Below are 25,688 nucleotides of genomic sequence, written 5' to 3' on the forward strand. Positions count from 1 at the left end.
CTTCAGTGTGAATTGATGTTGAGTTTCACTCATCAGTCATTTGTTACATTCCTCTCTCGTATATACTCAAATGGTGTATTTATTGATACATCAGGATGTCGCAATTGTGGAGTAAGTCCTCCCAGAATAACAGCAGGCTCTGTATTTCACTGTCTCAATTTCTCTTTCACAGAATTTTTCAAGTGACTACTAAACTGATCTATCAAAGGAAGAGAACTCTCCTTCAATAAATCACCTTTCCTTATCTCCCACACTCTGTTAATCCATGCTTTCATACCAGCTTTGTCCATCTAACCCTTGTCATGTACATGAACAACACCTGGCAGAATTTCAGAAGTTTTGGCACTGTTTTGGGCTTGAAAATGATCACTGGAATAAGTTTAGTACCACCAGCACAACATGAAAGAACAGCAGCAGTGTTTTTTTTTCTTTTTCTCCCATGTCCACTTGTTTTTATAATTACTGTTTTAGCACCTTTCATGGCAACAGTTCTGTTATTCGGCACATCAAATGTCAGAGGAGTTTCATCCATAATTGCTATTTGGCTTAGTTCCATGTTGGTTTTCTTTCAATTCTGAATAGTAAAGTGATGGAAAGGTAATATTTTTTCTTTGTACTTCTGTGGCACTTTCCAAGATATTTTGGTTTTGGTTCACACGCTAAGTCCATGATGCTTGATAAATTGTAGCACCAACTGACTCCACCCTCCACTATAGCACTGGCTTAATGATCGTGTATTTGAATCATTTTTGTATTAACTCCAATGCCATTTTGACAGTGTCCTTGAATCCATTTCAATACCTCATCACCTAGTTTTGGACATTTTACATTCAATTCTCTATTTGAACATTTAGTCTTCTATTACCTTCAATTTATAGCCCATATCATATTAATACCCTTCATTTTTTTCGATTATGAAACTAGCTCTTAATAAAAATATTGTATTGTTACCGATAATACAAATCACTTTCAATTACAGTTCACTGGCACCGTAGACTGCAGCAACACATCATAGGCTAGACAGCGTTCCATGTCTGTGAAGGTGGGGCAGGAGGGAGACAGTGTTAGCAAGCTTGTGAATCACCGCAGCTCATGTTCGTCACATCTGTGCACTGCTGCTACCAGTTGAATCCGAGATTACTATATAGAGATAGGTTTCCCGCAGCATCGAATATATGGACATTTTTAAGACTGGCAGGAATTTTCAATCAAACACTGGACATTTTTATATTAATTTCTAGTATAACAACAAAAACAATCAATTATTGATAAAATTATTTAATTGGATAGATAAAATCTACTCAGCAAGTGGCAGCAGAACACACACATAAACTACTGTTGTGATTGGCAAGTTTTTGGAGCCAGTGGCTCCTCCTTCAGGCAGAAGGGCTGGAGGGGAAGCAGGTCAGGGGACACTTACCATATGGAATGAAAAGGAAAGACTTTCCTTCTCATCCCGTATGGTAAGTCTCCCCTGACCCGTGGTTCTGGGTGACTTTCCCAAAATCTCCACTTTTCCTAGACCTCTCCAGTTCTTTTCCTTCACCATTCTTCCTTGCCCTTCATCCCGTCTACTTGAAGAAGGAGTCATTGGCCAAGAAAGCTTGCCAATCACAACAGTCTTATGTGTGTATTCTGCCGCTGCTTAGTAAATAGATTTTTTATCTATCCAATTAAATAATTTATGATATGAATATAATGGAGGGAAACATTCCACGTGGGAAAAATATATCTAAAAACAAAGATGATGTAACTTACCAAATGAAAGTGTTGGTATGTTGATAGACACACAAACAAACACAAACACACACACAAAATTTGAGCTTTCGCAACCTAAGGTTGCTTCATCAGGAAGGAGGGAAGGAGAGGGAGAGACGAAAGGATGTGGGTTTTAAGGGAGAGGGTAAGGAGTCATTCCAATCTCAGGAGCGGAAAGACTTACCTTATGGGGAGAAAAGGAGAGGTATATACTCGCATGGGCGCGCCACACACACACACACACACACACACGCACACACACACACACACACACACACACACACCTCCATCCGCACATATACAGACACAAGCAGACATTGTAAAGGCAACTGCCCAAACTCTTTGCCTTTCGTTTGGTAAGTTACATCATCTTTGTTTTCAGATACAATTAAATAATTTTTAGCGTAAGATGCATCTGAATTTTGGAGGCAATTTTTTGAAGAAAAAAGTGTGTCTTATAGTCCATGAAATACAGTATGTTTTTTCCCCATGGCGTTGGTTCACTTGGTCTCTGGTTGTGTGCTCACCAAATTTTTTTCTCAAAATCCATCTAAAATTTGTCTAAGCTTTTGAGTTTTAATGTTTCTCAAATCACTGTGGGGCTGTACCAACCAAGTAAAAGTAGACATTAGAAAGACACACGTCATAATTTGACTACAGATAGCCGTACCGTAGGTGCAACCACAACGGAGGAGTATCTGTTGAGAGGCCAGACAAACATGTGGTTCCTGAAGAGGGGCAGCAGCCTTTTCAGTAGTTGCAGGGGCCACAGTCTGGATGATTGACTGATCTGGCCTTGTAACACTAACCAAAACAGCCTTGCTGTGCTGGTACTGCGAACGGCTGAAAGCAAGGGGAAACTGCAGCCGTAATTTTTCCCGAGGGCATGCAGCTTTACTGTATGGTTAAATGATGATGGCGTCCTCTTGGGTAAAATATTCCGGAGGTAAAATAGTCCCCCATTCGGATCTCCGGGCGGGGACTACTCAGGAGGACGTCGTTATCAGGAGAAAGAAAACTGGCGTTCTACGGATCGGAGCGTGAAATGTCAGATCCCTTAATCGGGCACATAGGTTAGAAAATTTAAAAAGGGAAATGGACAGGTTAAAGTTAGATATAGTGGGAATTAGTGAAGTTCGGTGGCAAGAGGAACAAGACTTCTGGTCAGGTGACTACAGGGTTATAAACACAAAGTCAAATAGTGGTAATGCAGGAGTAGGTTTAATAATGAATAGGAAAATAGGAATGCGGGTAAGCTACTACAAACAGCATAGTGAACGCATTATTGTGGCCAAGATAGATACGAAGCCCACGCCTACTGCAGTAGTACAAGTTTATATGCCAACTAGCTCTGCAGATGACGAAGAAATTGAAGAAATGTATGATGAAATAAAAGAAATTATTCAGATAGTGAAGGGTGATGAAAATTTAATAGTCATGGGTGACTGGAATTCGGTAGTAGGAAAAGGGAGAGAAGGGAACGTAGTAGGTGAATGTGGATTGGGGCTAAGAAATGAAAGAGGAAGCCACCTGGTAGAGTTTTGCACAGAGCACAACTTAATCATAGCTAACACTTGGTTCAAGAATCATAAAAGAAGGCTGTATACATGGAAGAAGCCTGGAGATACTGACAGGTTTCAGATAGATTATATAATGGTAATACAGAGATTTAGGAACCAGATTTTAAATTGTAAGACATTTCCAGGGGCAGAAGTGGACTCTGACCACAATCTATTGGTTATGACCTGTAGATTAAAACTGAAGAAACTGCAAAAAGGTGGGAATTTAAGGAGATGGGACCTGGATAAACTGACTAACCCAGAGGTTGTACAGAGTTTCAGGGAGAGCATAAGGGAACAATTGACAGGAATGGGGGAAAGAAAAACAGTAGAACAAGAATGGGTAGCTTTGAGGGATGAAGTAGTGAAGGCAGCAGAGGATCAAGTAGGTACAAAGACGAGGGCTAATAGAAATCCTTGGGTAACAGAAGAGATATTGAATTTAATTGATGAAAGGAGAAAATATAAAAATGCAGTAAATGAAGCAGGCAAAAAGGAATACAGACGTCTCAAAAATGAGATCGACAGGAAGTGCAAAATGGCTAAGCATGGATAGCTAGAGAACAAATGTAAGGATGTAGAGGCTTATCTCACTAGGGGTAAGATAGATACTGCCTACAGGAAAATTAAAGAGACCTTTGCAGACAAGAGAACCACTTGCATAAACATCAAGAGCTCAGACGGAAACCCAGTTCTAAGCAAAGAAGGGAAAGCAGAAAGGTGGAAGGAGTATATAGAGGGTCTATACAAGGGCAATGTACTTGAGGACAATATTATGGAAATGGAAGAGGATGTAGATGAAGATGAAATGGGAGATATGATACTGCGTGAAGAGTTTGACAGAGCACTGAAAGACCCAAGTCAAAACAAGGCCCCCGGAGTAGACAACATTCCGTTAGAACTACTGACGGCCTTGGGAGAGCCAGTCCTGACAAAACTCTACCATCTGGTGAGCAAGATGTATGATACAGGGGAAATACCCTCAGACTTCAAGAAGAGTATAATAATTCCAATCCCAAAGAAAGCAGGTGTTGACAGATGTGAAAATTACCAAACTATCAGTTTAATAAGTCACAGCTGCAAAATACTAATGCGATTCTTTACAGGTGAATGGAAAATTTAGTAGAAGCCAACCTCTGGGAAGATCAGTTTGGATTCCGTAGAAATGTTGGAACACGTGAGGCAACACTGACCCTGCAACTTATCTTAGAAGCTAGATTAAGGAAGGGCAAACCTACATTTCTAGCATTTGTAGACTTGGAGAAAGCTTTTGACAATGTTGACTGGAATACTCCCTTTCAAATTCTGAAGGTGGCAGGGGTAAAATACAGGGAGCGAAAGGCTATTTACAATTTGTACAGAAACCAGATGGCAGTTATAAGAGTAGAGGGACATGAAAGGGAAGCAGTGGTTGAGAAGGGAGTGAGACATGGTTGTAGTCTCTCCCCGATGCTATTCAATCTGTATATTGAAGAAGCAGTGAAGGAAACAAAAGAAAAATTCGGAGTAGGTATTAAAATCCATGGAGAAGAAATAAAACCTTTGAGTTTCGCCGATGACATTGTAATTCTGTCATAGACAGCAAAGGACTTGGAAGAGCAGTTGAACGAAATGGATACTGTCTTGAAAGGATGATATAAGATGAACATCAACAAACGCAAAAGGAGGATAATGGAATGTAGTCAAATTAAATCAGGTGATACTGAGGGAATTAGATTAGGAAATGAGACCCTTAAAGTAGTAAAGGAGTTTTGCTATTTGGGAAGCAAAATAACTGATGATGGTCGAAGTAGAGAGGATATAAAATGTAGACTGGCAATGGCAAGGAAAGCGTTTCTGAAAAAGAAGAGAAATTTGTTAACAGCGAGTATAGATTTACGTGTCAGGAAGTCATTTCTGAAAGTATTTGTATGGAGTGTAGCCATGTATGGAAGTGAAACATGGACGATAAATAATTTGGACAAGAAGAGAATAGAAGCTTTTGAAATGTGGTGCTACAGAAGAATGCTGAAGACTAGATGGGTAGATCACGTAACTAATGAGGAAGTACTGAATAGGATTGGGGAGAAGAGAAGTTTGTGGCACAACTTGACTAGAAGAAGGGATCGGTTGGTAGGACATGTTCTGAGGCATCAAGGACTCACCAATTTAGTATTGGAGGGCAGCGTGGAGGGTAAAAATCGTAGAGGGAGACCAAGAGATTAATACACTAAGCAGATTCAGAAGGATGTAGGTTGCGGTAGGTAATGGGAGATGAAGAAGCTTGCACAGGATAGAGTAGCATGGAGAGCTGCATCAAACCAGTCTCAGGACTGAAGACCACAACAACAACAACAACAACAACAGTTTAATTCTTATATTCATTTCATTGGATCCTTGCCCGCATCTTCTCGAAACACAGCTGGATGCGTGATGTTCAACTAACTCAGCAATGCTTTTGCATCAACTGGCATCTTAACAATGTAGGCAGTAATAAGACTGTAGGAGGTCAAACTGAAAGTAGTGACAATCAATTTTCAGATCTTTTAATATTTACTTTTTAGAGAAGCCAAGTACATCATCATAATCTACAGACTTTTCTCACATTTTTCAACCCAGTCTCATTTCTTTGCACACATTTTCCCCATCATTCTGCAAGTTTGAAAACAGCCTTCTGATAGAACATTCTGCTGTATGAATACATGTATGCACTTCTTTGTGAATATCCTCCACAGTTTTGTATTGTTGGCCTCACAACTGTCCTGTTACGGAATCAAATGATGGTAGTCAGAGGGTGTCAAATCAGGACTGTAGGGACAATGCGGAAGAGTTTCCCCACCTAAATGTTCCTATCTCCCTCATTGTGACACAGGCAGTGTGAGGACAGGATGTACATTATCCTGTTGCAGAATGATCTTTTTCAGAGTGCTTATTGCACAATGCAAGACAGAGCTTCCAATGTGGCGATTTCATCTACTGCAACACAACTGTCTTCTCTAATGAGCTATCCTTGTTGAATTCCTCAAAGGCAGTTTGCAAACAACTGCTACAAGACTCATCTTGGATAATGCTTCACCCATCTAATACCGCTAGCACCCATGCAGGCATCTCTATAGACATATTGAAATTTGAGTAAGTTTCATCAGCAGATTTTCCCTCTTTAACAAGGAATTCAATGACAGCAAACTGTTGAAACAAAACATCGATGACTGCTATTTTGGAAGTACTGCGTGTGATCACACAATAGACGGTAACAATGTCACAATATGACAGCATGTGGTGTAAAGTCTGTAAATTAGAAGCCTGCAGTTGTCTTTGTTACATTGTTGTTATTTCAATTTTATCAATGGGTTGTTCATGACCCTCAGTATGACCCTCTTAGTGTCTGTACTCAGGTTCCTGCCTGTGAGAGTAACAGTTGTGAGAAGCAGCATTAGAGTCGTGGTGGTGTCACTATCTGAAGTATAGTACCTCAACACCAAACATAAATGGAGAATCCAGCCCAAACCCAGGTTTAGGTACATACCCAAATGAAATGACACAATTTCAGAGACTTTACTGGTCTTCTACATATACGATTTTATGGAAATAGAATAAAGCGACAAGTGAAAATTTGTACCAAAGCCAGGAATCAAAACAGTGGTTCACACAACTGCATGGAATACTCTAGCGTGCCTCCCTCCTCAATCCAAATTCCCACTGTCATCCCAATCTACTAGAAATTACCCCTTACACACGATTAGTGCAGTTGTGTGAACCGCTGTGCCAAGGTGACTTAGTGGCTAATACAACTGTGTAGTAAGCAGCAGACCCAAGTTTGATTCCTGGCCTTGGTAGAAATTTTCACTCACTGCTTCAGTCTATAAACATAAAATCACATTTGTACAAGACCAGTACAGTTTTGAAATTATGTCATTATATATCATAGGTGTTTAAAGATAAATAACTGCATGAGGCAAGAATCAAACAAATGACCTACATTTTACCAGTCAGTGATTATAACTACTACATGACACTAGATGTCACACAGCAACAGTAGGTAAAGGCACACAACCTGGAAATGTCTGGAACAAGAATACACCAAATACATTAATTAATGGGAGTCAAAACACAATGTGCCAAAAATGTATCTAAGTAGGTGATGAATATTTGAAATGGCCTGTGACAGAGCGTGGTGAATTCTCCCCTTCTGTTATGTTATCAATCCATGACAATAATTAATTCTACTTTATTTTCCCTAATTTTCTGTTATGTTTCCAATACTGTTTTATAAGTAATATGAGGTGTATGCACTGATAATACAAAAGTGTAATTAAGTTTCCCCCTCATTTAGATTTATTATTCATTTTATTCTTCTCGCTGCACTGATTCCAGTAGTAACAATAGTTTGGCTTTATAGCATGGTAATTAAAGGTTACAATTAAATAAAATTAACATTACAGTTCAACACTTGTAGAATTTTGTGAGATAATCAGCGTAGTTCTATATAATGACAAATACCCTTCGAAAACTAAGCATCCCAACTTTACAGCGACATATTTTATATCTTATGTAATAAATAACATCAAAGTCATAAACAGCCCCATTTTCTTTCACTGATTTCAGCATAACCACTGTTACATTCTGATCTTTGACTACATATTTTTGTTGCCTAAATGTTACTGTACAGAATTACATACAGTATTGATTAATTAATTCACCAATTAATAATTTCATGTAATTTAATGTATTTCCAATATGGCACTCTTACATGCAAATAAGGATATTCAAATTGCATGAGAATAGTATTGTCCATGGTGTTTTTTCCCATCACACAAAATTGGCAGTTTGTGATTAAAAAGCTCATGAGTTAAGACCTATGCTGCATGCACTCTCAGTTTTGGCTCGTACCACAGTCATGCGCATTCTGTAGACAAAAATATGTGCACGGGACATTCATGAAACTAAATAATTTTGATGTTTAATAGCTTTTGAACAATTTTAGTACTTCAAATTAAGGAAAATTTTAACTGAACTGTGTTCGATTTAACTATCAAAGTGTAATCTTTTCTTTAATAAACTGCCACAGGACAGCATTAAGTTTGAACCATTACATTGGCACAAGTAAAGGGTGAACTGTTTTTGTTCCACAATTGAACAATTAATTTTGCCACAGTAGCTGTAGGGATGATACAAGTCAATGTGCTTATAAATTTTTGTAGTTAGCAAGCTGATCACCATTCCTAATAATCAAACTTCGTGAAAAATAACTGTGTGTGTTAGTGCAATCTAAATTACGGAGTCACCAGCACCTTTCATCAAACACCATCCCACACTCATTTAGACTTTCAACTTCCCAGTGATCAAGAGTGGTGCCACCAAACAAAAGCTAAGAGAAGCAAGTCAATTCCACTACAGACTCAAGAGCATAAAGAAAGGCATACAGTAAGTTGACCTGCTATCACATTTTAACTCTTCATTCTAATGAGTGAAATAATTGGGTGCACAATAAAAACTTCAAGTTCCCAGTTTGCAATAGGTCCTGATCACAGGACAATTTTTTTAAAGTTTTGAATATATTGTTTTCTGTTTCTGACAGCCAATTTTTAGCTGTTCTGTGGAATGTACTATCAGCAAGCTTCACTGTTACAGTACTGAGTGAGGTGATCACGACATGAATGTTTTCTCACCAAGATGGGCTATTTGTTGCCCCAGTGACCTGGCTATGAGATAACAGCTTTAGATAGGGGATAATGATTCTGTGAACACTTCTGCTTGGTGGCAAAAGACACACACTGTGCTTGTCTAATAATTGTACAATATTTCTCCCATAAATATCCCTGAATATAGCACTGCTGTCAATGTAATACTGGAATGGCTAATGAGTTAATTCACATCAATTACTGATAATAATTGAAAATCAATTTGTTAATGAGTAAATATATGACTAAAAGAATGGACACCTTAATTGATTTAGCAGCCATTTAAAAATATTGTTCGAAGTTTTCACTTACATTAGTTGCATTTGGGAATTTAAATGTATCAATGGTAACAGCTGAAAATTGGTGCTGGACCAAGACTCCAACCCAGATCTCCCACTTTACACGATGTGTTGCCTTAACTGCCTCTGCCGTCCGAACACGCTCCCCCCCCCCCCCCCCCCCCCCCCAGTGCTGAAGTCCCAGCCTGTTACACACTAATGACATAGTATCATGTACCCATGAAATGAAACCCTTACTCGTATCAATACAGTGAAAATGAATAATGATCCTTTCTTTCTTTCTGTGTGGATGCACAGCAAGCCCGATCTCTTAAGGGAACCAGGATACACGAGTAAGGGGTTCATGGGTATGTGGCACTGTCAGTAGTATGTAACAGGCAGGCAATTTGAGTCATGGTGGATGGAAGTTTGCTAAGATGTTAAGGTAGTTAGAATGACCACTCATGTAAAGTGGGAGATCCAGTTTTGAGTCACACTCAGACACAAATTTTTACATGTTAGCATGAATATATTTCAGTGCTCAAATATAGTTAGCATCAATGAAAGCTCTGAACAATGTATCTTATATAACTGAAATGATTAATAGATGTTTGTATATTTATGTGTCCAATACCACTTTTGGTTATACTTCTGATACCACTTTTGGTTATATTTCTGCGATTCTTGGTTTTTGCAAGGGAATTTGGTTTACTAACAAGTTTTTCAGTTATTACTATTCATTTATTGTGTTTAGGTTAATGAGAACATCTGCTAGGTTTTTGTGCAGAAATACAAGAACTACAAAAAGTTAAGTCACATCAATACTTTTTTAGATCCAGTTCAAATGAAAATGGTTATATTTCATTTAAAAAAATCCAATGCAACAAATCAATAAATAAGTAGTAATTTTCTTCTCAACATTCAGAATCACAGCACATACATACTAATATGAATACTTAAACATTGTCACTGCTATGAGGGCATTACAGTAGGTTTGTAACAGTTTTCTGTTCTGGAAGAAACCTGTTCTGATGATTAAGAGTTACATATAACAGTTTTATGAATGTATTTAAAAGATTATGTGAATTTTACTCTTTGACTGTAAAAACTGACTTGTTGAAGTGCACACATTGAGTTATTGTGGGCCAGCATAGCTGAGGAATCTGGAGGCACTGCAACCTGTGGCTTACGAATTTGCCAATAGCATATATTTCCACATATATCAAACATATGGAGTTTCAATGCAGCCATGATGTGTGCATAACTGACTGTGGCAAGTAGCATTCAATTCTGAACACTAATTGTAATCTAATGGGTGCTGTAACCAGTATTGTCTAACAACTACTAATGTGCAGTGCATCAATAGACTGTGTTAGTAATTGCTTCTAATGAACTGGTGGTCCACAGTGGTTTGTGTTTACTGTATAATTTTATAGACCTTAAACAAGAGTATATTGTCAGTGGAGAGTTGGCTTTCTAGATTGTGTATAATCTGATTAACACCACTGTCTTACTGGTCAGTTGCACCAGCAGTAGTCGCTGTACCCCTAGAATTGTTTTCTGTTTCTAATACTGAGCCATTTCAGGTTAGTTTCCGAGGTACTTCTTGTGCAATGAATGTGCCAGTCAACTGACGTTCATGTACCAAGGAGTATGTAATGGCAGTTTTCAGATGAAAGACACCAAACTCCTGCAAAATATTGTTTTATATTGTATTTATCTTCTTTAATTGGTGTCAATTTTACACACAGTAAATTTTAGATTTATTTGGACTCTTCATAATTCTGAATTTGCTTGCACAGACATGTTGTTCTATGTTATAACATACTGGCCATGGTGCTAAATTAAAATAAATATTGTCTTATCATTCCTTTTTTATCACAATTTTTAAGCGATATGTAAGCCAGGAAGCATACTATTCAATTTAAATCAGTTTAATGTCAGTAACTTATTGTTCAGAACAAATAATATTTACACCTGTATAATGATATTTACTGACATTATGAGTAGCTGGATGAATGTTTTACTGTTAACCTGATCTCAATCAATCAGTCACCCTTTTTGCTAAGGATACGTACTTCACATATCAGTATGGAGATAGCTTGCACCATGAGAAGAACAAGGGCAACTTTACAAAGTAAAAAAGAAAAATCAACCGCTAAGCAGGTGAAGTAGGAATGGATCATCTTTTTATACATCCCCGAACATAAACCATGTTAAAAGTTACTGAATTTGTTGTATAATTTATATACTGTATAATGTATAATACTTCAGTAGCACAATGCAAAGATGCACGCTGTTGCCCACACCCATCCACAGGGAGGGTCAGACATCACGAGCTATGCTTACCCAAAATGGCAAGGAAGTGAAGGATGACAGCTAATGTTGAACAAATTAATATTGTAACTGATTTAGTTTCTCAAAATAATTGTTTAACACATTTGAGATAAAATGGAAGTACAACTGAGCATAAAAGGTAAAGGGGGAAATTAAAAATTAGAAAAATAGATCAAATTAAATGAGAGAATTTTGATATTAGAACATTGTAGTTTAGATGAACAAAGCATACCTAGTTTTAGTAAACATAAATTAAAAGCAAACTTCTGAGACTACTGTGAGAGTAATTTTGAATATCACATTGCTTTTCCTGCCTGTACATATAAGGAAATGTCATTATTATTTTCTACTTTGCATTGCTTTTATTTCTCAGAGTGAAAACTCCCCTTCAAGTTTTACAGTTAGTCAGAGTTAGATAGTTACAAATTTGATGGATCATTTGTATAATAAATCGTAATGATGTGGAGTGAGTCATTTTACATTCACGTCACAAATTAATTTGAAAATGTGGCCTCACACTGAATATTCGTAAGCATTTTATTTTATTTTATAGATGTGAGTTAGCAACTACTACCCACCCCTTTTTACACATTACAACAACAGACATTCTTCTACAGAATTGAAGTAGTTTTCAAGAAGTAACTTTTTCAGTTTGTTTTCAAATTTTAATTTTCTTTCTTCCAGACATTTTGTATCACCGATTGCATAATCATATATTTAGGACACAGCATTGTGCCCCTCTTTCATGCTGAACACAACCCTAATGTGTACTAATTAATGTCATTTTCCCTTCAGGTATTGTAATTATGTACATAACTGTTCTTTTTTTAACAGTAGCAGATTATTTACAATGAACTTCATGGGGGAGAAAGAATATACTGTGATTCTGTAATCAAAATGCCTAACTCTTTAAACAGATTTCAGACAGTGGGTGAGCACCAAAGTTATTCTTACAGCACATTTTTGAGAAATGATCTGCGACTCCACTATATGGTGAGTGGCAACTTTCCTTTTCATAATATTGTTACATTCCATCCTGGATTTTCCATTGTTTGATTTGAACTGAACATATTGTGTCTTTTTAAACCAGAATGTGAACATTCACAGAAAAACAGTCAATGATACATTTCAGAACATTGTTTACTATTTCTTCTGTTGCTGCACATATGCTTGGACTGATTACAATACTAGCTTTATCCACAAATGGTTCAAATGGCTCTGAGCACTATATGGGACTTAACTTCTGAGGTCATCAGTCCCCAAGTACATCACACACATCCATGCCCAAGGCAGGATTCGAACCTGCAACCGTAGCAGTCGTGCGGTTCCAGACTGAAGCGTCTAGAACCGCTCGGCCACTCTGGCCAGCCTTTATCCACAAAAACAACCAATTTTGCTTGTTGCATATTAGAAAGAAGATAGTTTACATATGTGAGGAACAATGTAGGAACTGAGATTGAGCTTTGGGGAACCATGTGTGTGATTTTTCCACAGTCAGAAGAAACTCCCATGATTACATTAGCTGAATTACTAGGTTCAACTTTCTGCATTCTTTTGGTTAGATATGACATTGTCCATTTTGTCTATACCATCAATTCCATAAAAACCTCAGTTTATCCAAGAAGAATGTTGTGTTCACACAGTCATATGCTTTAGATACATCACAGAAAATACCAACCAAAGCTGTTTTGTTTTTTGGTGCTTGTAAAATTTAGTGAGTGATGATGTAAATGTCATTCTCAGTACAGCATCTCTTCTGAAACCCAAACTGATTTATTGAGGATATTATTGTTCCTAGGCAGGATACTACTTTAGAATACATCACCTCAAAAATTTTGAAAAATTATGTCCGTAGTGAAATGGGTCAGTGTTTATCATCACCTTTCCCACCATCTTTGTTATAGAGGGGTTTACCAATGGAATATTTGAATCTCATTGGAAAAATGCATTTATTTATTATGCATTATATATTTAAGATAAGACTTATGATTCAGTAACAAAGCTTTAGCACTCTGTTGAAAACACCATACACCATCAAATCCAAAACAGCATTTGTTTTTGAGAGAATATGTAATTTCTTAATTTCAGATGGAGAAATTCATGATACATTCATATGGCTGCATTTATAAGAGTTGCTTTTTCAATATACCTCTGTGATTTTTCGCTTGAAGTGTTTGTCCCTATGCTTTCTACTATTTGCCACCTGTGACTGATCATTTATGGCCCTTCCACTCAATTAAATACTGATGTTACCCTGTTCTCTGGCTGGTTGTCCTGCCTCTTGTTTCACTGCATTCCGTACAACAATAAATCTGTTGTCGAAATTACTGATTTCTGATGATGTGCATGTTCCTTGATTTTTTACTAACTTTTCTTAGTAATTTTGAATAGTTTTTGTAATGTGCAACTACTGCAGGATCTTGACTTGTTCTTGCCAGCAGATGCATTTCCCTTCCTAACATACTTTAACTCCTCTAGTGATTTTTTACATGGCTGTTTAATAACGTCTTCTATGATTACCTTATGTGGAAAGCTACTTTCAAATAATGATATGAATTTATCATGAAACAGATTAAATGACACTGTCTGGTTCATTATATATTTCACCCTACGCCATCCCTCATAAACTATTCTTAAAAACATTTGTTCTGGAGTCATTAATTATTCTAACTGATTTGCACTGAGGAATATCAATATCGTAAATTCCAGCTTTTCTGAATTGTGCAGGTATGAACACACTGCAATAAATCCTACATTTCCATAACCTCCCTGACTCCAACCTTCACAAGTCCCTACGCTTCACCCAACTAATCCCTTTCCCTGCTCCTACTCCAGCACTACGCAGTCTTCTATTACACCAATGCACCCACTGGTCTTTTTCCCCTCCTCTAATTCTCTCCTTTTCACCCCCCCCCCCTCCCCCCAAAAAGGGAAATAACGTTTCAACTAAACTCAGCTACTCTACCCTTTCCCCATCAAGGGGCCTTGCATGCCCCTACAAGCAGCACTATACCACCCCCTATCCCTACCCAGTAACCCTTCCCCTCCACAACCCAACTTCCTAAACACCACCACCCACAGATTGCTTCTCCCTTTAGACACAGTTGCTAGCAACCCAATCTTAGTGGCTAGAGACAGAGTGTGTGTGTGTGTGTGTGTGTGTGTGTGTGTGTGTGTGTGTGTGTAAGTAAGACCTTTTGTCCAAAAGCTCAAATGTATAGCAGTCTCTTTGTTCTCCCTGTCTGGGACTCAGTGTGTCTTCTATATGGTGAGCAGCACTCTATCCTTCTCATAACACTATCCATTATTCCATTCTGGATTTTCCATGGTTTGACAATTCCTCTGTTTCAATGACAAAATGAGGTGTATAATCAATGTATTAATTGGGATTTTATATAAATATTAATTTTTAGCTCTATTTCCAAATCATTATTTTTGCGTAGAGTACTTTTATAATACCACATTTATATATTCTCACTGTAGAAGCTACATTTACTTTCTACACGTTAATTTTATGAATCCCCTTTAACTAGTTTTTATGTAAGCCATGCTCAACTAGTATTACAGAGATAATGGTGTATAAGATGTATGGCAATGTAAACTAGAGGACATTGCAAGACAGATTTTGATTTGAGAATGAGAGCAACACTAAACCAAAAGATGACTGATAAAAGAGCTAATAATTAAAACAGTGGAAAAGTATGTAGACAAAAGTTGTTGTTGTTTTTGTGGTCTTCAGTCCTGAGACTGGTTTGATGCAGCTCTCCATGCTACTCTATCCTGTGCAAGCTTCTTCATCTCCCAGTACCTACTGCAACCTACATCCTTCTGAATCTGCTTAGTGTATTCATCTCTTGGTCTCCCCCTACGATTTTTACCCTCCACGCTGCCCTCCAATACTAAATTGGTGATCCCTTGATGCCTCAGAACATGTCCTACCAAACGATCCCTTCTTCTGGTCAAGTTGTGCCACAAACTCCTCTTCTCCCCTTTTTTGTCATCCAGTTCTTCCTATTCAGTACCTCCTCATTAGTTATGTGATCTACCCATCTAATCTTCAGCATTCTTCTGTAGCACCACATTTCGAAAGCTTCTATTTTGTTCTTGTCCAAACTATTTATCGTCCATGTTTCACTTCCATACATGGCTAGACTCCATACAAATACTTTCAGAAATGACTTCCTGACACTTAAATCTATACTCGATGTTAACAAATTTCTCTTCTTCAGAAACGCTTTCCTTGCCATTGACAGTCTACATTTTATATCCTCTCTACTTCGACCATCATCAGTTATTTTGCTCCCCAAATAGCAAAACTCCTTTACTACTTTAAGTGTCTCATTTCCTAATCTAATACCCTCAACATCACCCGACAAAAGAGAGAAAAGGGAAACTGCTTAATATTTTTCAAACAAAATCTATGTAGCAAAAACAGGAATGTACTTTCATATAAAATGCCCCATGGACTACAAACAAACTATTACTACTAACCTTGTTGTGGAACGACCTGCAAGACATTTCAGCATTTTCATTTGTGTTTTCTTAGAGATGTTTCTTAAGTGAACTGATTTAAGAAAGTGCATGCAGAGACTATTTATTGTTTATATGACTGTTATCTCAAGACTGTGTGTTAATATAGTCAACATACAAAAATGTCTTAAGTTTTAAATCAACAGCTATTATCTGATGTTTTCTCTCATCACATATGTATCATTCTGTACTATGTTGGATTACACTTATAATTTTACCGTACTGTCTTTATTCTTTTGGTACTTAAATGTCAATTAGCAAATAGTCAAGTTCCTTGTGAAAAGTTTTCAGTACTTCATTTTAGTTTTCAACCTTTTTAGGTTCAAGTTAATTAAAATACAACACCAATTTTGAAACTTCACTTGGCTAAACAAAGAAACAAAATTATCACTTATAGATCACCTGCAGGGTCATCCTGGATTATTAATATTTTGCATATTCATTCAGAGATAAATTCTAATCATATCTTGTATATATTCACACATTTGCAATTTACTAAACAGAGGCAACTTTGTGCATTTCAAATGATCAAAAATTCAAAATTTTATGTAGTTGGTTGTTTTGTATTTTGCTTCTATTGCAGACACAAACAATAAAAAATTTTACAACATTTGTTACTTTGCATATGTAACACGTTACACAAGGAAATAAATGCTCAGTTTATAATTGGTTTGTTAATTAATACATTTGTCTTTTTTCACATATATCAGTACCACGACTGATTGTATGCAAAAATCTACATTGTGAAACAATTCTTCTCATGAAATATGTTCTTTCACAACTATACAGGGTGACCATATTTTCTGGAGATAATACGTGTCTTAGGGTCACAAAATGTGATGCATATATTTCATACAACATTCTGTGAGTGGAAATCAATTTTTGAAATTTTTCAGTCATTGGTGGCTCCTTCTGGCAGAAGGGTTGAAGGGGAAGGAACTGGATGACAAAAAAGAGGAACTGGCAAGGTTTAGAAAATGAAGTTGCCCAAAAGCTCAGGTCAGGGTGTATCCCATGATCCTAGGTTCTGGATGACTTTTCCAAACTCTCCCCATTTCCTAAACCTTGTTAGCCCTTTTCTTTCACTTCCTTCCTTCCCCTTCAACCCTTCCACCACATATACCTGTGTGGATGGATATGTGTGTGTGTGCGCGCGCGAGTGTGTACCCGTCCTTTTTTCCCCCTAAGGTAAGTCTTTCCGCTCCCGGGACTGGAATGACTCCTTATCCTCTCCCTTAAAACCCACATCCTTTCGTCTTTCCCTCTCCTTCCCTCTTTCCTGATGAGGCAACAGTTTGTTGCGAAAGCTTGAATTTTGTGTGTATGTTTGTGTTCGTTTGTGTGTCTGTCGACCTGCCAGCACTTTCATTTGGTAAGTCACATCATCTTTGTTTTTAGATATATTTTTCCTTCGTGGACTGTTTCCTTCTATTATAAAAGTGACAATCTTTATACAAAGATGTGAGTTTCTCTTTTTAGTAGGCACCCCAGCTTCAACTTCCTGATCCTGTTAGTTTAAATGACTACTTTATTAAGCACCACTAGCTAGCTGTGTATGCCTAGCTTGTGGATACTTATGTCATGTCCATTGATTACAGTGCCATACATAACTGTGAAAAGCATGAGATATCTGTTTTCTACTACTTAGAAGGATGTTTGGTCCACAACCAATGAATAACTGAGAGTAGGTACCATATTTAAACTAATTAGTAGTACAAAAAAGTTTTCTCTTAAACTAGCATCCTCATGAAGACTAAGTTTCTTAAAAGATGTGAGTAATCCAACAGTTTTAAGAATTTTAGTTCCATTCATGTGAAACTAGTAGGGAAAGCATAACGGAAAAAGATCATTTCAGTCCAATCTGGCAGGATCTGTTAAGAAAGTAAACCACTTGTCTCTCATTCATAGAGACATTGCCTTATATAGAATTTATTAGTACAATTCCATGAATGGTCCACAAAGTGGGACTTCCACTTCTGGTATGATGAAAATCAGACACAGGGTGGTAAGTGTGTATGGGCCACCTATTAATCAACTGTAACTGAGAGAGTGGCTTTCCTAATCTTTGTTTTCACCCTGAAGTTTCAAGGTCAGTTTATATTAGGTCTAAAAGTGATGTCTAGAACAATACAGAAAAATAAAGCAATAAATTTGTGAAAACAGATATTCAAAATTGCACAGTTATCAGTTGTTATGTTGCAAGTAGATGAAGAGACATTTAACACTGTTTGAAAGGCAGGAGAGGTATGGCGACTGCTAGAAAGATCATGAAGGTTTGGAGGACAACAGGGAGTGGAATGTTACAGTCAAGATGATTAAGTTAAGGACTATTATTTTTTCAAACATTTGTTCTGTTACTGCAATACTGAATGAACTTGAGAACAGTGCCATGCAGAGGTGAAAAACATTATTACCATATTACTTATAGGCAGAGGCTATAATGTGTGGAAATAAGTTGACAAATTATATTGGATACAGATAAACTGAGTTTGGACAAGGTAAAAACACTTTAAAACACTGATGGGATTGCTGCAAGCAGACACATAGTTTAAGAAGGGCTCTTGGAAGATATAACATAGAAATAAACATCTCTCGAACAGAGAAGTCAGGCTTGGGGAGGGGGAGAAGAGAACACACACACACACACAGACACAGAGAGAGAGAGAGAGAGAGAGAGAGAGAGAGGGAGGGTGAGAGGGAGAGAGGGGGAAAGGGGGGGGGGAGGGAGTTTTTGGAAAAGAGGGTGAACAAACAATGTAGGCACTGTGCTGCGCGATATGCCATTATAAGAAGCAGTATGCGATAAGACAGTGCAATAGAACAGTAACAGTTCTAAAAGATGTTACACACAAGTTACTGCACAAGAGATTGCAATGGAGCAAGATAACTTAGACTAAGGAAAAATTATTCCTAGAAAGCTACCTATATTTTTATTTAAAAAACTATGTGATTGATTTAACAAGCTGAATGGAAGGGACCAGGTTTCTGCAAACTGTAGCACTTTCACAGTGCTTTTTGTTGATCTCTCATGAGTTCATCGAATGTTGCATACTAGCCAGCATCACTGCCCTTGCCACATTCATTTGTCATCTGGAAAGTTATTTTATTTGAACTATAGTGCAATTTTCTGGGGTGTTAAGTACGTATGTGCCACCTATTAATCAGCTGCAGTTGACAGAGTGGCTTTCCTAAACTTTTGTTGTTTTTTCACCCTGAAGTTTCATCATCATAAAAATGATCTGACACAAGAACTATGAGCAAGAGGCCAAAGGTGAAATACATCTACAGTTAGTGACTTCTCTTAAGAGTCAAATAAGCAGGAAGAATCGTGCACTGCTTTAAAAAGACTTTCACCGTAGCACAGGCCAGATTAAATCTCTTTGTGAGCTTGATGCAGCGTGTATTTTGGAGACCCCTAGATTAACACATTAGTTACAGTGGTTGACATAATTTCACGAGTGGACTGAAAACCAGTAACAGAACATACAGCTTGTGTTGGTCGACATTATATAATGTGGCAGTTCTCCAGGCTCAAGGACAATAATTTTATGATTAATTCTTTTCTTTAACACCATTAGGTTGCTGTAAATCGCACAACAGTACACCCATGTGATTTCAATATCAGAAGTTAATTAAACCTAATGGTTGGTACAGACCACTAATCTCAATCCAACTGAGCATCTCTGACAATTTATAGTATGTACTGGAGCCAAGATCATTCCCGGCTATGAAGACTAAAGAAATGTACACCATAAATTCAAGCAAAAGGGAAATCCCTGCAGTTCGTATAAGGTTCATACACAAGAACAGAAAATCTGAAGTAATACAAGAAGACATCATCACTGTCTACTTAAGCAACTGCCTGTACTTATGTGCCGTATTGTTTTTAGTGAGACTGTAAAAGTATGCTAGCATGTAATATATGTCTTTATATATTTTATTGCCCATTCAACAAACCTAATACACAAGAAATAAAAAAAAAATGATAATCAGACTTCATTAGGATGTAATAACAGAAAAATTAATGTCTGTATTGTACTAAAAAATTACTACTTACCTGTGTTTTTTCCTTAAGGACATAACGATTGTAGACAGCAGATCCAATATCACTACCAGCAAGGATAAAAAATACAAGAGCCTGCAGAATCGCAAACTTCATCTCATTCCAATTCTGGAAAAAATACAAGACATACAATTAATCTATCTATTTTCAAACATACAAACTCACAAAGCAATATATTCACATTAACTGGTGTATAAATACTACTGAAGGTTTCTGAGACAAGTTTACTAACCATTATTATTGTGGCCACATGTGCTGTAATTAGAGCATATACACCACCTGATGCACCTGCTAAGTAAACACTTGGATCAGACACAGAGGTCCCCAATGAACCAGCAATTACTCCAGCAAAATATACTATCAGAACTCTCCATCCATGATGCACCATTTCTAATGGTATCCCAAGAAGTATCTGGACTAGAAGATTTGCAATCAAGTGGAATGGACTGAAAAGAAGACAATTATCCATTAGTGCAACCAGCACATATGAGGTAAAAAAAAAAAATAAAAGAGTACTTTCTAGGCTGATTTTAACATGCAAATAGTGTATAATAGTGTATGTGTGTGCTGGAAATAATAACTGTTGCCCACACAGGTGGGAGTATGTGGGTGTGGGGGGGGGGGGGGCGGGGGTGGAGGGGGGCTGCATACAGACATGTAGAGTCAGAGAGAGAGAGAGAGAGAGAGAGAGAGAGAAAAGCAGAAACAGGTTCCATGCAACCTTAAAGAGCAACCTTCACATAATTACAGTGAAGCTGTTACCGCATGAATAATGTTCTAAGATACCATGGAGTTTAAAGTTGAAGTGAGTAGATGATACTGATGATGTTTGGTTTGTTGGGCACTCAACTGTGCAGAAATTCCCAGCCTTTTCTCAGACCAATCTCACCACTTTCATGAATGATGATGAAATGATGAGGACAACACAAAAACCCAGTCATCTCGAGGCTGGTGAAAATTCTTGACCCTGCTGGGAATCGAACCTGGGACCCCATGGCTCGGGAAGCGAGAACTCAACCGTGAGACCACGAGCTGCGGACTTTGAAGTGAATATACATCATAGTTGTGAACATAGAATATTTGATCATGCTAGTGCGGGTGAAATACATTTGAACTTCACAACCTTGCTTTCCAAGTTGTTGATATGTTAATTTGCTTTGCTGAGAGTGTTGTTTACTGCTGAAGAGTTTATTGATGTCATTGCATCACAGAAGCATCAGTCTGATTTGAAAGAAGGTACGCTTCTTACTGTGAAGAATTTTCTTCCAAGACAGAAATGTTATTTTACTAATGCAGCATTTATTCCATTTGCAAGAACTTTTGAAACATGCCTTTTCATCCATTGTCTCTGATTTTATGTTGCACCAGTGAAGTCCCATCGCACCGTGCGGTGGGCGAGGTAAATCACACAATGTATTGCTCCACAGACTTCCACTGAAATGTTTGTTGGGAGACCTGGATAATTTTTATACTCTGCTACAAGTATGCCACCAATCTAAATAATGGTCACCATCCTTGTTTTCTTATGTGAGACAGAGTTAAAACAACTACTTCCTCTATCCCACTAATCATGCCCTGTAGTCATCTGATCCTGTCCAAAAGCTCCCAACTCCAAACGCTGGATTGGACAATGAACTCCATAGTCAGCCACTTTGTCATCAATTGGTTTCCACCGTATTCTCAGGAAACCATAGGATCACATTCCACAGTCAAAGAGGATGACACATCCACATTCACATCTACAAAAATACTCCGCAAGTCATCGAATGTTGTGTGGTGAGGGAGGGGTTTGGTTGGTTGGGTGTTGGTTGGTTGGTTGGTTTAAAAGAGGGGGAGGGACCACACTGCTAGGTCATTGGTCCCTTGTTCCGATTAAAATAATTCCACAAGGGTGGGAATAAAATAATTGAGATATACAAAGCACAGATGGAAGAAAGCAGAAAACCACAAGAATGATACAGGGGTAACAAACACAAAAATGGACAATATTGGGCAAGAAAAACACAGAGAGATGCAATAAACATGTAGAAGAGATCAAAGCAAGAGAGCAGATTACCATGGCTGGCTGACCATGCGAATGAAACGGAGAAGCCAGCCACTCTGCAGTGCATTAAAACCTCCACCCTATAAGCACTAGGGTGGAGGACACAGAGGGACAAAGGACATGTGCTAAAACTTGGATCAAATGGTAATACCCACCTCACAAATAAAACGTAAAACTAAAGCTGCTGTTGAGGCACTGTCACCCAACACCAAAGGTAGGGTGCTGAGAAAGTTAGGACAACTGATTCCCTGTGAGAGGAGTGCATGGAAGACTTCCACAAATTTTTAGTCTCCTTAATGACACGCAGTTTGTTGTGCATACTGTTATACCATTCCGTCTCCCAAAGCCGAAAAACCCTGCGGCGTAAGACAGAATGCAGGTCAGTTTTGGAGATGCCCATCTCCTGAAGCGGTTTCCGCATAGCATGTTTGGACAGCCCATTGGTAAGTTCGTAGCCTGGGATTCCGACGTGTCCTGTGGTCCACACAAACACCACTGAACAATGGGGCCATTCCATGGGATAGATGGACTCCTGAATGGATGCTACCAAAGGATGGTGAGGATAGCACTGGTCAATAGCTTGGAGGCTGCTCAAGGAGTCAGTACACAGGAGAAATGACTCGCCATGGCATGAGCAGATGTGCTCAAGAGCATGAGATAAGGCCACCAGCTCTGCAGTGAAAACACTGGAGTCATGTGGCAAGGAGGGCCGTTCAGTATGTCCCCCATCAATATACACAAAGTCTATGTGTAAACCACTTCATGGCCCCGGTACATGTTGAGAATCGATAGGAAGTGATAGTGGAGAGCCGCAGGGTTAGTGGAGTCCTTAGGGCCATGCGAAAGGTACAGAAGAATATTCAGCATAGATGTACACCATGGAAGTGTATGTGAAGGGACCTCGAGGAGAAGTGGTAACGTGAAGGACTCCAGTTCAGACAGAAGGGACTGGACGTGAACCGCAATCGTAAGCCCTTACCTGGGCCACCAATGCAAGAGATGAACCGCCGTGGGTGGGAAAAGGAGATGGTAATTTGGATGCACAGGAGAACTATGAACATGTGAAATGTAACTGGCGAGCAGTTGTGCACGCCTAACCTTCAATGGAGGGACTCCGGCCTCCACCAGGACACTGGTCACCAGACTCATTCTAAAAGCTTCAGTCACTAGGCAAACACCACAGTGGTGCACTGGGTCACATATATGCAATGCTGAGGGCACCGCCAAACTGTAAACCCGACTCCCATAGTCAAGGCGGCATTGAACAAGGGCTCTGCAGAGCTGCGGCAGCATAGAGCGATCTGCAACCCAGTTGGTGACGCTGAGGCAGCGAAGGACATTGAGGTGCTGCCAGCACTTCCAATTAAGCTGATGAAGGTGAAGTAGGCAAGTCAACTGGGCTTCAAAAACCAGTCCTAAGAATCAATATGTCTCCACTACAAAGTGGATCATCATTAAGGTAAAGTTCTGGTTCTGGATGAAAGGTGCGACGCCAAAAGAAATGCATGACACGAGAATCCACGGCTGAAAACTGAAAGCTGTGGGCTAGAGCCCGTGACTGCGCCTTGTGAATGGCTCCCTGTAGGCGCCGATCAGCAACACTATTACTGGAGGAGCAGTAGGATATGCAGAAGTCATCCGCATACAGAGAAGAAGAGACCAACAGCCCTACAGCTACTGCTAGGCCATGAATAGCAACCAAAAATAGACACACACTCAATACAGAGCCCTGTGGAATGCCATTCACCTGAATGTGAGGGGAACTATGGAAGGTACCGACTTGGACATGGAAAGTACAGAGTGACAGGAAATTTTGGATAATAATTGGGAGCGGGTCCCAGAGACCCGATTCATACAATGTGGCAAGGATATGATGTTGCCAGGTCATGTCGTATGCTTTACGTAAGTCTAAGAAAACGGCAACCAGATGCTGACGTCTGGAAAAGGCTGTTTGGATGGCAGACTCAAGGAACACAAGATTATCAGTGGTAGAGCGACCCTGGCAGAAGCCACTCTGACATGGAGCCAGTAGGCCACACAACTCCAGGACCCAACCCAACCGCTGACACACCATACGTTCCAGCAGCTTGCAAAGAAAGTTGGTGAGGCTGATGGGCCAGTAGCTATCCACATCAAGTGGGTCTTGACTGGGTTTGAGCCATTGTGACGGAAAGATGCCATCGCACCAGATCCGGTTGAAGATGACGAGGTGATGTCACTTGTACTCAGACGAGAAATGTTTGATCATCTGATTGTGGATCCGATCTGGCCCAGGAGCTGTGTCGGGACAATGTGCAAGGGCGCTGAGGAGCAGCCATTCTGTAAATGGGGCGTTATATGGTTCACTGTGGCGTGTTGTGAACGAGAGGACTTTCCTTTCCTCTGCCGTTTGAGGATGCGATTGGCTGGGGATAGTTCTCCGATACAGAGGCTCCAGCATAGTGCTCAGCAATGTGCTCAGCAATTGCGTTTGCGTCGGTAGAGAACACGCTATTGATGTTAATGCCAGGGACACCTGTTGGGATCTGGTACCCAAAAAGATGTCTGATCTTCGTCCAGACTTGGGAAGGTGATGTATGGCACTCAATGGTTGACACATACTTCTCCAAACACTCCTGTTTCCATCGTGTTACACGCTGGCGAATGTAGACACAGTGCTGCTTAAAGGCTATTACGTGCTGTAGGGAAGGGAAGAGTGCCGCTTATATCACTGTAGAGCTCGCCGATGCTCTTTAATCCCCTCAGTGACTTCTGGTGACCACCAAGGGACTGTCTTTCGCCGGGAGCACCCTAAAGAACAAGGGATCGCTTTTTCCGCTGCAGAAACGATCGTTGTAGTGACTTGCCCAATGACAACATCGAACATCGATGGCACCATGTGGGGGAGTTTCAATGGTGACAGCAAAGGTGAAGGCTTCCTGCTCTGTCTTGTTTAAACTCCATCTGGGTAGGCATCTGTGGGCATGACAACAGGGAGTGACAGGAAGATGGGAAGTGGTCACCACAACACAGGTTGTCATGTGCTCTCCAGTGGATAGATGGGAAAAGGCCAAGACTGCAAACCAATAGATCAATGGCCGAATAAGTGCCATGGGGGCACCTGTATTTAACAGGCAGAGGTCGAGTTGTGACAGTAAATTTTCGACCTCCCTACCTTGGCCAGTAAGCATGGCGCCACCCCACAAGGGGTGAAAGGTTTAGGAAGTTGATTAATCAGTGCAGCCAATATGTTCAGGGGTTTTGCACTATCCAGAGGAAAATTTACATTGCAGACAGCTATTTCCTGTGTCATCCTTATCCTGACAGCCACAGCTTCAAGAGGGGTTTCAAGGGGCACAAGTTCACTACAAACTGAGTTCAGGACATAGACGCGAACTCCACCTGACACCCTATTATAGTCAGCACAGTTCCTGTAATATCCCTTATAGCTGCGGAGGGCAGGGGTCCGAATTTCTGGGA

At 39.2% G+C, this 25,688-nt stretch overlaps 1 protein-coding gene across 1 annotated transcript in view; it reads right to left on the reverse strand.

Moving 5' to 3' along the window:
* Nucleotides 1–25,688, reverse strand: part of LOC126100690 (rhomboid-related protein 2-like) — a 62,083-nt gene that overhangs the window by 5,058 nt on the left and 31,337 nt on the right. Inside the window, exons 6-7 of the mRNA XM_049911306.1 lie at nt 20,418–20,631; nt 20,180–20,293 (exon numbers count right to left, since the gene is read on the reverse strand). Of these exons, the coding sequence (XP_049767263.1) occupies nt 20,180–20,293; nt 20,418–20,631 (328 nt within the window). The remainder of the gene's footprint in view (nt 1–20,179; nt 20,294–20,417; nt 20,632–25,688) is intronic.

The sequence above is a fragment of the Schistocerca cancellata genome, chromosome 9 (assembly GCF_023864275.1).
Source record: "Schistocerca cancellata isolate TAMUIC-IGC-003103 chromosome 9, iqSchCanc2.1, whole genome shotgun sequence".
Lineage (NCBI taxonomy): Eukaryota > Metazoa > Arthropoda > Insecta > Orthoptera > Acrididae > Schistocerca > Schistocerca cancellata.